This window comes from Thamnophis sirtalis, unplaced genomic scaffold (genome assembly GCF_051295495.1).
Source record: "Thamnophis sirtalis isolate CommonGarterSnake01/CBP01778 unplaced genomic scaffold, rThaSir2_p1.2 scaffold_15, whole genome shotgun sequence".
NCBI classification, from domain to species: domain Eukaryota; kingdom Metazoa; phylum Chordata; class Lepidosauria; order Squamata; family Natricidae; genus Thamnophis; species Thamnophis sirtalis.
Window position 1 is genome coordinate 10234249 of NW_028261395.1, and position 12508 is coordinate 10246756.

Below are 12508 nucleotides of genomic sequence, written 5' to 3' on the forward strand. Positions count from 1 at the left end.
TGTGCAAGCTTCTGGAGAGGCGGAGAAGTTTGTCTCTAGATAATAAACCCAAGAATACCTGGAACAGGCCCTTTGCAAGAATTTCTGTATGAGGATGCAACATCTGTCTTCAAAGTGTCAAAACAGGGATGTCCTTTGAAAGCTGACCTTGTGCTTGGCACCACCAGCAGAGGAAAACATATGCAGGTAGAGACAGCTGGGAATAGCAGTGTGAACCTTGCAACCACCATATTATTTTAACACTTTGGGGGAAAAACGGTGTTTTGTCTGGGGATAACGAGCTTCGTAAATCACCTGTTTTGACTAGTTTGCACAGTCAGGATTAAGGTCATTCATTTCTCTGAAAATGTTTTCTTTATTTATTTATTTATTCATTCATTCATTTATTTATTTATTTATTTATTTATTTTTAAAAGTAAATGTGTTTTTATTTTTCCATTTTCATTTCGTACAGTCACATATATACTGTGCATAACCGGGGCCATATAACATTAAACAATAAACACAGCCATCCTTGTCAGAGCCAAGGTGGCGCAGTGGTTAAATGCAGCACTGCAGGCTACTGCTAGATCAGCAGTTCAGCGGTTCAAATCTCACCGGCTCAGGGTTGACTCAGCCTTCCATCCTTCCGAGGTGGGTAAAATGAGGACCCAGATTGTTGGGGGCAATATGCTGACTCTCTGTAAACCGCTTAGAGAGGGCTGAAAGCCCTATGAAGCGGTATATAAGTCTACTGCTATTGCTATTGCTATTGTCAAAAATACCCCCCAAAATACAAACCCAATGTACCACTTCGACCCTCCATATACCCTTTCTTTCGCCCCCCTCCAACTTTCCATCTTCCCTCCAACATTCCCCTCTACCCTACTTCCCCTCCCGCTCTATCACTCCTCTCTCCCAGTACACTCCCTCCCTTCCTTCTCACCCTCCCTCCCATCCTCATCTGAAAATGTTTTCTTGTGGGCATTTTAAATAATCAGAAGGACTTTCCTCCCTCTTTTTAACCTTAGAGCCCAGGCAGAAGCATCGCCTCCTGTGAATCATGACATGCACACGACGGATGAGAAAATGAAAGACAGAGAAGTAGCGAATGAAGGGAGCGATGAAGAGAAAGCTCTAGAGTCCAATAACGTTTCTCAGGCAGAAGGAAAGAAGAAAAAGCAGCGTTCTGGATTTCGAGACCGTAAGGTATGTCTTTATTAAACTGCATTTATTTGAATAAGTGGTCAAGAGCAACCTTTTGACAGGTCATTTATTTTTATTTTTTACTAGCTGATAACTCCGCATTGCCCCGGTATTTATTTTTACTAATCCTGTACAGTGGGACTTCAGGTCACAAAAGGTTCTGACCATGACCAAATCAGACCTAAAAATCTGCTAAATGTTTCACTCTGTTCACGAACACGGTTCCACCACAAATGCGCGCACAACAAAAGCACGCCTGACTAAACCGCGGTGTCTAAAGCGCGGTGACAAAACCGTGTGATGAATGAGCGACTAATTAGCCCTAAAGCGTGCCGACAAAAGCGCGCCGACAGAAGCGCGCTGTAACGTAACCCTCAACCTAACCCTCAACCTAACCCTAAACCTAACCCTCAACCTAACCCTCAACCTAACCCTCAACCTAACCCTAAACCTAACCCTAAACCTAACCCTAAACCTAACTGTAAATCTTACCTTAAATGAAATTGCGCTTCTGTCGGCGTGCTGTTGTCGGCACGCTGTTGTCGGCGCGCTTTTGAAATCGCGGTTTTAGTGCCGCGGTGTTGTCGGCGCGCTTATGACGTTCGCGCTTTTGACGGGTCACGCACGAACACATCCTCAGGTGGTGATCAAACAGAGCCGCAGTGATTTTCCCTTCCGCACCTTTTTTTGTGTGTGCGCACATGCACAGTGAGTCTTGCTTTCGGTCACAACCTAATCGGGCGCTGACCAAAGTCCTGGAACGGATTACAGTTGTGACCGGAGGCAACACTGCATTGGACAGGAAAAGGAAGAATGATATCTATATTGTCGCGCAACACCCCACCCCCATCCCCACGCTCCCCCCCGCCTCCCATGCATGATCCTCTCCCCGGTGGCTCATTTTGGGCCTAGTAGGCATCCCTGCTGTCTCCTGGGAGAAAAAACAGGCTGCGGGGGGGGGGATCGTGCCACACACCGCTGTGCTCCCCCCCCATCCCCCGTGCATGTGCGGCAGAGACCCGAAAATCAGCTCGCTGGCAGGAAGCATGCACACATGCACAGTGGAGCTGAGCTGGACTCTGCGTGCCACCTGTGTGCCAGGACACACACACACTGAGGGGAGTTAGGGGTGTCTTACCCCCACGGTATTTTTCTCCAGAGAGTAAATCATCTATTTACCAAGTTTGGTTGAAATTGCTTGAGGTGTTCCAGAGTTATGCTGGAACATATATATACACACCCAGCCATTTTTATATAGAGAGATATCATGTCTTTAGTGTTTTTACAAATAAGGTGACAAACAAACAACACTCCTTCCTCCTCCTATTTTTACCACTATAACAACAACTCAGTGAGGTAGGTTGGGCTAAGAGAGAGTGACTGATCCAAAGACATCCCGCTGACTTTCATGGGAAAGGTGGGGCTTGAACTCATGGCCCCTTGCTTTCTAGTTTAGTGCCTTAATCTCTAATAATCCCACAAATATTTTTCAGGATGACAAGGACAGAAAAGAATGGTTTAAACCAGGATGCAAATCAAATGAATCATTATTCATACATGGATGGGGTTTGGATTTTGGATTCCCCCCCGCCCCACCCTGAGTTTGAATGAGAGAATTGTGGCATCCTAGTTTTGATACATTCATTTAAGCCATGAAGTTAGTGCAGGAAATTAAATAATTTTTGCAAAAATGACTATCCAGTCTCTAATGAGAAAAATCCCCCATCTGTTTTGGTAATTGATTCCACTGTGGCATTTGTCATATTATTGGAGGCGTCTTCCCCTAATATTTAGCTGAAGTCTTTAATTTAGATTAACTATTCTGTCTTCTACATTTCGGAATCATAAAAATCTTTACTTTCTTGGTGCATCTTTTTAGGTGTTTGAAAATCAAGCTGGAATACAAAAGCCATCTCAGAGCCAAATATGTCCTTGTATATCTTTTCATAGGACTTAATTCTAGTTTCCTTGTCATCCTTGTTGCCCTTCTCTGAACATTGTCCAGTTTGTCTGAATTATTAAAGCATGGTGCTCGAAATTGGATTTAGCACTTACAGTGAGATCTGAGTAGTGTTATGATAAGGATGAACTGGAAATTATATTTCTTTGGATGCAACCTAAAATTGCCTTTACCATTTTTTGTAATCATATCACATTTGCTGTGTTGTGTTTAGGCTGCAATCAACTGCTTACTCTAGCATGATTTTGGACAGTTACTATTATCAAACCAGGACTCCCTATCCTCTCTCTGACTGCGCACTTAAAACATCATTGTTTTTACAATACATTCCAGAAACTTCCCAAGTATCAGGATTGAACTAACTAGTTTCTGTTTTTGTCCTTTTTGAAAATTGGGAGAACTTTGTTTCTTCTCCAAACATTTGGTACTTCAGTAGTTATTCAAGATTTTGTAAAAGTAATATATACAAATGCTCAGGCCATCATGAAGTGTTTTAGTACTATAAGATATAGGCTCTGGGAATTTAAATTCATTCAGAGTAAATAGGCAGTCCTAATCACCTTTGTAGAGGTCGCAAAATTCAATGCTGTTCTTTCTTAGAAAGGAATGAAGCTTTGGGCTTGAGGGTGAAGGAAGCATATGGAAGACAAGAGCAGAGTTGGAAGGGACCTTGGAGGTCTTCTAGTCCAACCTCCTGTTTAGGCAGGAAACCCTACACTACTTCAGACAAATGGTTATCCAATCTCTTCTTAAAAACTTCTAGTTTTGGAGCATTCACAACCTTTGGAGGCAAGTTGTTCCACTGATGAATTGTTCTAACTGTCAGGAAATATCTCTTTAGTTCTAAATTGCTTCTCTCCTTGATTAGTTCCCATCCATCGCTTCTTGTCCTGCCCTCAAGTGCTTTGGAGAATAGGTTGACTCCCTCTTCTTTGTGGAGATATTGGAAGCCTTCTTGGTGGCTGCTCCGACCCTCTGGAACGAACTCCCCGTGGAGATTCGGACCCTCACCACCCTCCAATCCTTCCGCGCCACCCTAAAGATCTGGCTGTCCCGGCTGGCCTGGGGTTAAGACTCTAACCCCACTCGAATTTGTTTGGCTGTTGTGTTTTTTTAATATGTTGTATTGTCTGTATGTTGGAAATTGTTTGTCCTTCCCCCCCCCCCTTTTTTTTGAACTGTGAGCCGCCCTGAGTCCCCCCCAGGGAAAAGGGCGGCATACAAATAAAGGGAAAATGAAATGAAATGAAATGAAATGAAACACTGCTATCAGGTCTCCCCTAATCTTTCTTTTCATCAGACTAACCATGCCCAGTTCCAGCAACTGTTCTTATGTTTTAGCCTCCAGCCCCCCCAATCATCTTTGTTGCTCTTCTCTGCACTCTTTCTAGAGTCTCCACGTCTTTTTTACATCGTGGCAACCAAAGCTAGATGCAGTATTACAAATGTGGCCTTACCAAGGCATTATAAAGATATATTGTCTTTTTTTTTCATCAACCAGTTGAGAACTATGGAACTCTTTTCTGGAAGTCTACGAGTGTCCTTTTATTCACTTGTTGCCATTGAAATGATTCTCTCTAAATATGTGTGGATGACTTGCAAGATTGTGTTAATGTAGCCTTAGGGGAAAGTAGAATTTGTTCATCTAATTCTGTTTCCTGTCTGCTTTACCGGGAGAGGAGCTGACATCAATCTTGCAAGCCTGAAAGTACAAACTTTTCTCTGCCACTTTTAACTGCTTGATCCATTAGGCTGGGTCCTTCCTATGTTTCTTTCTCTGACAGTTAAACTCGGCCTCTGGTTCTCCAATTGTTTCCTAGGCCGTATCTGCTCCCTGCATTCCCCCAAGGTCATATAGACAGCAGGCATCAATCCGTGTTGTTATTATTAAGGATTTATTTTGTCCAATCATTTCTAAATCAAATTATTCTATCTCAGCAGAATGTCTCCTGTGGGAAGTAAACAGGTGTGGAATGACCAATTAGCTTATCAGAAGCCAAGTCATAGGGCTGGATAGAAGATCACGAGTGGCTTGGATAAGTGTTTCCAACCATACAAACTCCCATAGCTTCTCTGCACTTGTGGTGTGCCTCACCAGCAACCCACAGATCCTCATGCATCCTCCCCAAACTCCTCTGTACTCACACTGTGCTCATCCTGCCACTTATGCACCGTTGTGCACAGAAATAGTATTCAGCCGGTTCGGATCGGTTCGAGCAAACTGGTAGCGGAAATTTTGTGTAGTTCAGAGAACCGGCAAATGCCACCTCTGGTTGGCCCCGCCCTCCCTCCCCTGTCGTTCCCTGTCCTATAGTCCCTTATTTTTTTAGCTCAGCTGATTCGCGCAGCAGAGCAGATTGCCGCTCCTCAGCTGAGCTAAAAAACACCTCAGCTCACCAGCGCTGACACCAAAGGCGGTCTTCAAGTGCTGCGCACATACGCCGAGCATACTCTCATAGAACCGGTAGAAAAAGATTTGGAATCCCACCACTGGTTGTGCACCTTGTTGAGCTTACTTGTGCTCATTGCAGGGGTGGGTTTCAACTGGTTCGCGGCAGTCCCTGCGAACCGGTTGGTCGCTGAACCCGGAAGTAAGTAACTTCCGGGAACGGCGAAGGGCACGCCCGCCTGCCCGCGGTCCTTACCCGGTTTTGACGAGTTCTGTGCTTCCACGCATGTGCAGGATGCAGACAGCGCCTGCGCGATCGTCCAGGAGCAGCTGGAGCGTCGCGCAGACGCTAGTACGCATGTGTGCACCGCGCGCGTGCACAAGGATGCTGCCGGCCCCGTTCCAACCGAACTGGTTGGAACGGGGCGAGAAACCCACCCCTGGCTCATTGCTACACCTCTCTGGTCACCAATGCACCCTCATGCACCTTTCCCCACCTGGCAGCAACCACCCAAGCCGTGCTTTGCAGGAGATGACTAGACTGAGCTTGAGGGCAGAGTCAAATGGTTCATCATTTTGGAATTGCCATGCTTCCACTAGAGACCTAAGTCCAACTCCCGGTGAATTCTATTGACTCTTATCCAGCGGCAATTTGACTTAGATCAGATTCTTACCATGAAATAAATTCATGGTCCTTTTGAACTCTATCCTGGCTCTTGGTTTCTTGCACTTGACATGCTGCCATTTGAAGATTGCAAATATTCATCAATAACTATAGATATCAGAAACTATCTTTACAGATTAAAAGAGTTGGAAGGGACCTGGTAGGTCATCTAGTCCAACCCCCATACCCAAGCAGGAGACCCTACCACACCATTTCTGACAGAGGGCAGTCCAGTCTCTTCTTGAAAGCTTCCAGTGATGAAGCTCCCACAACTTCCAAAGGCAAATCCTCTTCCATTGGATGATTGCTCTCACTGTCAGAAAATGTATCCTTCTTTCTAGGTTGAATCTCTCCTTGTTCAATTTCCTTCCCTTATTCCTCGCCTGGCCTTCGGGTGTCTTGGAAAATAGCTTGACCCCTTTTGTCTCTGTGACAACTCTTCAGATATTGGAATGCTGCTATCATGTCTCCCCCTGGTCCTTCTCTTCACTCGACTAGCCATGCCCAGTTCCTGCAACCATTCATCGTATGCTTTAGCCTCCAGTGTCCTAAACACCCTGGTTGCTCTTCTCAGCACTATCTATTTACTTTTCCATGCTGATAACCACTTGCTTTAGAATTTTCTTGCAATTTTTCTTTTATGGTTATTATTTTATCATATGCTGGTCTTCTATTGTGTTTGGTCCTGGATCGAGAATTCATTTTGATTGATTGATTGATTGATTGATTGGAACAAGGCAGGGGAGTTAAACTGATGGTATTTTCTTACTGGAAAAGCTTCACTCACAAAATAGGGCTGATTGTCACTTTTATTTCAATGCCAATTTTAACTGCCTTCTAATTATTTCTTCATTATGGTGCTGTTTTGTTGTCTGCTCTGTTGTTTTTGTGCTTAATTTGTTTTCATTTTTTCAGAATGTCCCACTATTTCAAGACTGAAACCTAATTTGGCTTTTATGTCTCTTGCCTGGAGGGTAGATTCATAATACTGATAGATAAATAGATCTTATCAACTCAGCTTGGGCCTTTAGATATAATTATATATTTCTGTCAAAAGATCACTTACCCTTAAAAAAAATATGGCTAAACTATTGGAATTTAGAGAATTTTCACATCCAGTATTTTTTTCTTTTTAGGTGATGGAATATGAAAACAGGATCCGAGCTTACTCTACTCCAGATAAAATCTTTCGATACTTTGCCACATTGAAAATCATCAGTGAGCATGGAGATTCAGAAGTATTTATGACCCCACAAGATTTTGTGCGATCTATAACACCAAATGAAAAGCAACCAGAAAGTAAGTCGCCTTGGATACTGTGATGGAAAATAGAAGGCTGTGAGGCACACCCAATAATTCTAGTTCAGTGTTTCTCAACCTTGGCCAACTTGAAGTCCCGTGGACTTCAACTCCCAGAATTCCCCAGCCAGCTGTGCTGGCTGGGGGATTCTGGGAGTTAAAGTCCACGGGACTTCAAGTTGGCCAAAGTTGAAAAACACTGTTCTAGTTATTTCCTTCTTTGTAAAAGCTACTGAGATTCTGGGAGTTGAAGTCCATGGGACTTCAAGTTGGCCAAGGTTGAGAAACACTGTTCTAGTTATTTCCTTCTTTGTAAAAGCTACTGAGATTGATTTCCTGTAGCTGTGCAATTTTATGCCAGTGGCCATTTCTCAGTTTCTCCCACCTCATTTTTAATGTTCCCCAGCACATGGTTTTAAACAGTTACTGAGATAATCTTTAGTAATGGACTAAAACAGCCTTATAAACGTTTTTTATTGCAGTTAAGATCTAGCCAACGTGTTGTAAAAATAATGTGGGTAATTGGCACTAGGTTGTATATGATTCTTTGCGACATGAAGTTTTAAAAAGCTTTTTCTAGCTTAGTATCTGCCACATTCTGTTTGTCTACCATTCCTATTATTTGCAAATGGTCTTGTGGGAGACCTACAGTTATAAGATAGAGATGTACATCAATATGAATCAATCCAATAGAGGACAAAGGTCTTCATTGAAGCTCATCAGTATACTATGGTGCAGTGTAGCATAGTATCATACTATATAATCCAATATTGCATTTTAAGTATCGATTTCCGCCCCCCCCCTCCCAAAATTAGTTTCTTCCCGAAAGGAAGCCAACCAGTAAACAGTTGTACGAATAGCTGGATTTATTGTGTCTTTTAATCCATAGAAATGTGGCACACAGATCTCAAAGTGATCGTTCAGTGACCATTCATCACAAAGTAGATCAATTTGCGTATTTTGGACTGCTGATTCCTATTGTGCTGGCTAATGACTGCAATTGAATTTGAATTGAATTGAATTTATTGCATATATATGCCGCCCTTTTCCCCCAAGGGGACTCAGGGCAGCTCACAATCCAAGTCAAGGGAAGGGGGTACAGATAAGGGATAAAAAGACGAACAGAACAATACACAATTTAAAAGCACACAACAACCATACCATTCGAAGGGGGGGGGCAAAAGCTCTTTAGCCCCAGGCCTGTCGGAACAGCCAGGTTTTAAGGGCTTTGCGGAAGGCCTGGAGGGTGGTGAGGGTTCGAGAGCTCGTTCCAGAGGGTCGGAGCAGCCACAGAGAAGGCTCTCCTCCGGGTAGTCGCCAGTCGGCATTGGCTGGCGGATGGAATTCGGAGGAGGCCTAATCTGTGGGATCTGATCAGTCTATTGGAGGTAATTGGCAGCAGGCGGTCTCTCAAGTACCCAGGCAATGAAGCATTTCATTTATTAAATCCTGTTATCAGTATTGTTGATTTTTTTATCAACTTAACATGAAACGTATTTGTAAAATAATAATGTTGGAAGGGACCTTGGAGAGCTTCTAGATCACAGGTGTCCAACTCGCAGCGTCACATTGCTGACTCATGACGTTTCGCGACGGTTTTCCCATTGGGGAGCTGGAGTGGGTGTGGCCTGCATGTGACGCGTCCGGCCTGCAGGCTGCCAGTTTGACACCCCTGTTCTAGATCATGCCACATTAATCCGTATAACATCCCAGACAAATAGCTATCCTGTTTGAAAGTCTTGGAAGATGGAGCAGCAGGTTGTTCTACTGTTTAGTTGTTCTCACAATCAGGAAATTCCACCTTATTTTGTGTTTGTATCCCACTCTGAAAAGTTTCCACGCACTGCCCCTTATCCTGTTTTGGGAATTATGGAGAATAAATACGTACCCTCTTTCTGTGACAACCCTTCAAGAAATTTAAAGGTTGTTGTCATCTTTCTTGTTTATCTTTTCTTCTTTAGGCTAAACATATCCAGTTCTTGTGCCATTTAGAAAAGTATCTATTCATATATTACTGCATTGTTATGGATATTGCTTTTAAATTATTGGCATCCATTATCACTGGGTAAAAATGATGGCTTTCCTTATAACAATATAGAAGGAGGCTCAAGAAATATTAATTGTCCCAGGGTTGCTAATGTCTTTTTGTATTGTCCACCTAATTGACTTGATTTTATTCTTTTAATGATAATTAGTGGAAACCATTACATATGAGGTGTGTAACAGTAAACGTTTCATACACACCAGCCATCCCTTCACAAAGCTGTGAAGGGATGACAGACATATACCGTATTTTTCGGAGTATAAGACGCACTGGAGTATAAGGCGCACCAAGATTTTGAAGAGGCAATTTAAAAAAAAGTTTTTGCACTCTGCAGACCTCCCCAAAACGGCCCATTTTTTGCAAAAACGGACCAGTGGGGTTTTTTTTCCCAAAAAAAAAGGGCATGAATAGCCTTTAGAGGCTTGTAGAGTGCTCCTGGGGGTGGTGGGATGCGGCCAAAAATGAGCAAAAACCGGTCAGTTTTTTGCTCATTTCTGCTCTCCCCAGCCCCCAGGAGCACTCTGAAAGCCTCCTAAAGGCTATGCATGGCCATTTTTGTGAAGGGGGTGGGGAGGCAAAAAATGCTGTATTCAGTGATAAGTCGCACCCAGATTTTCAGCCTCTTTTTTGAGGGAAAAAAGTGTGTCTTATACTCTGAAAAATACGGTGTATGTATGTACGTATGTGTGTGTGTGTGTGTGTGTGTGTGTGTGTGTGTGTATATATATATATACATATACATACATACATACATACATACATACATATATACACATACACATACACATATACATACATACATACATACATACATATACACACACACACACACACACACACGTTTCATAAATTTTCACGGGTGTAGGTATGCTGGTCTTGTTGTATTCGGGTCTTTTCCCATGTAAGATTGAGATTGTCTTGGCAACGTTTCAGCGAGGTCTCACTCGCCAGCTTCACGCTGGTGTTTTTGGCTTAAAGCGTGGCTGGAGTTGCCGTTTTTCTATAAATCTTGGTGGGTGGGTGTGGAGTGCTGGCGTTGTTTCAGTAAGTGGATTGATTGGATGTGTGGCTGTATCATGATTGGTAGATTGGTGCTGGCTGTGGGTCTGTTGTTGTTTTGTGTTGTAATGGCCTGGGTAGTGGGTGGGGCTCGTTTGTTTACCAGATGTCTGGTAGGCGGGAGGTATCGTCACGTTTATTCATGTTGTGTGGGTGTTCCTCTATTTTGATAGCTTCCATAATTATTCTCTTGTTCAAGTGTTCAGTTTTGGAGATTAATTTGGTTCCTTCAAAATTAATTTCATGTCCTGTAGCTTTAAGGTGCTGAAAAAGGAAGGAAGTTTTTTTCTTTTTTTCTTACTGCATTCTTGTGTTCTGCGATGCATGCATTTATTCTCCTGTTCGTTTGTCCTATGTATGTTGCAGGGCAGATTTTGCATGGTATTTCGTAGACTCCTTGGTTTTCGAGCTGGATTTTGTCTTTGGGGTTTCTTAAGATGTTGGCTATTTTCAGTGTTGAAAGCTTTCTTGATATTGTGTTTGTGGAGAAAACAACAACGGACCCACAGCCAGCACCAATCTACCAATCATGATACAGCCACACATCCAATCAATCCACTTACTGAAACAACGCCAGCACTCCACACACCTATACACACACACACACACACACACGCACACACACACACACACACACACCTTTAATTCAAGGTATTATATGTTAATTATGCTTCCACTTTTTCTTTAAAGAGAATTCATTGGTTATCAAATGCATGATTTCATTCTATGGGGGGGAAAAAATCGAACCCATTTTCCAAACTCCTATTCCCAACTAAAACCTAAAGAAGAAAAGAAAACTTAAATAAATGTACTTAAAGAAGTGTTTCCTCTACTTCAGTGTTTCTCAACCGTAGCTACTTGAAGATGTGTGGACCTCATCTCCCAGAATTCCACAGTCAGCCAACTCCCAGAATTCCACTGCTCTAGTTCCCCAACCCCAACATGCTGGCTAAAGAATTCTGGGAGTTGAAGTCCACTCATCTTAAAGCTGCCAAATGTCAAAAGTTCCATTTTATTAGAGATGTCATATTGGCTGAATGAAGGGGAAGGGACGCAGTGGCTCAGTGCCTAAGACGCTGAACTTGTGGATCAGAAAGGTCTGCAGTTTGGTGGTTCAAATCCCTAAGGCCGCGTAACGGAGTGAGCTCCTGTTAATTTGTCCCAGCTTCTGCCAACCAAGCAGTTTGAAAGCACGTAAAAATGCAAGTAGAAAAATAGGGACCACTTTGGTGGGAAGATAACAGCGTTCCATGCGCTTTCAGCGTTTAGTCATGCTGGCCACATGACCACGGAAACATCTTCGGACAGCTCTTTGGCTTAGAAACAAGATGAGCACTGCTCCCTAGAGTCAGGAACGATTAGCACACATGTGCGAGGGGAAAGTTTACCTTTACCTTTATCGGCTGAAAGCCAGAATCTGAAAGTTTCCAGGTTTTCCCCACCCAAAAGAAAGTTCAAGTCCCTGTCCAATATCCACATGTCTGTCACATGGTCCAATCAGGCACCATCCAAAACTGGAGATGCCTCTCATTCATTTCATCGCAGCTGCAGAGCAAAGTGGCCTTGACTGTGAGAAAAGAATGTTATTTTGGCTATATATCACCCATACTCCATATAATCCCTCCTCCCATTTTCCCACAGTAGAAAATGTGGCAAGCCTAAAGGCCCAAATGTAAAAGATGACTTCCAGGCCTGACACCAAATTTGAAAAACACTGCTCCATATTTTCATTAAGCAAAGCTTTTTGTAATCTCTTAATGGCAACTACTATTTGCCTTACTATATGAAAATAAGGGCATGTGTTTTTCTATACAGGCCAGACTTCCTCAAACTCTGATCCCATCCAAGTGTGCTGTTTCCAGCTACATGATTAACGGTTATAGTAGCTGGGAGATGACAGGAGTGCAA

The 12508-nt window shown here is 43.1% G+C and overlaps 1 protein-coding gene across 1 annotated transcript in view; it reads left to right on the plus strand.

Annotated features, from left to right (window-relative positions):
• Nucleotides 1-12508, plus strand: part of MICU1 (mitochondrial calcium uptake 1) — a 205215-nt gene that overhangs the window by 64931 nt on the left and 127776 nt on the right. The window contains exons 3-4 of the mRNA XM_087701830.1: nucleotides 1011-1188; nucleotides 7335-7497. Coding sequence (XP_087557956.1) covers nucleotides 1011-1188; nucleotides 7335-7497 — 341 coding nt within the window. The remainder of the gene's footprint in view (nucleotides 1-1010; nucleotides 1189-7334; nucleotides 7498-12508) is intronic.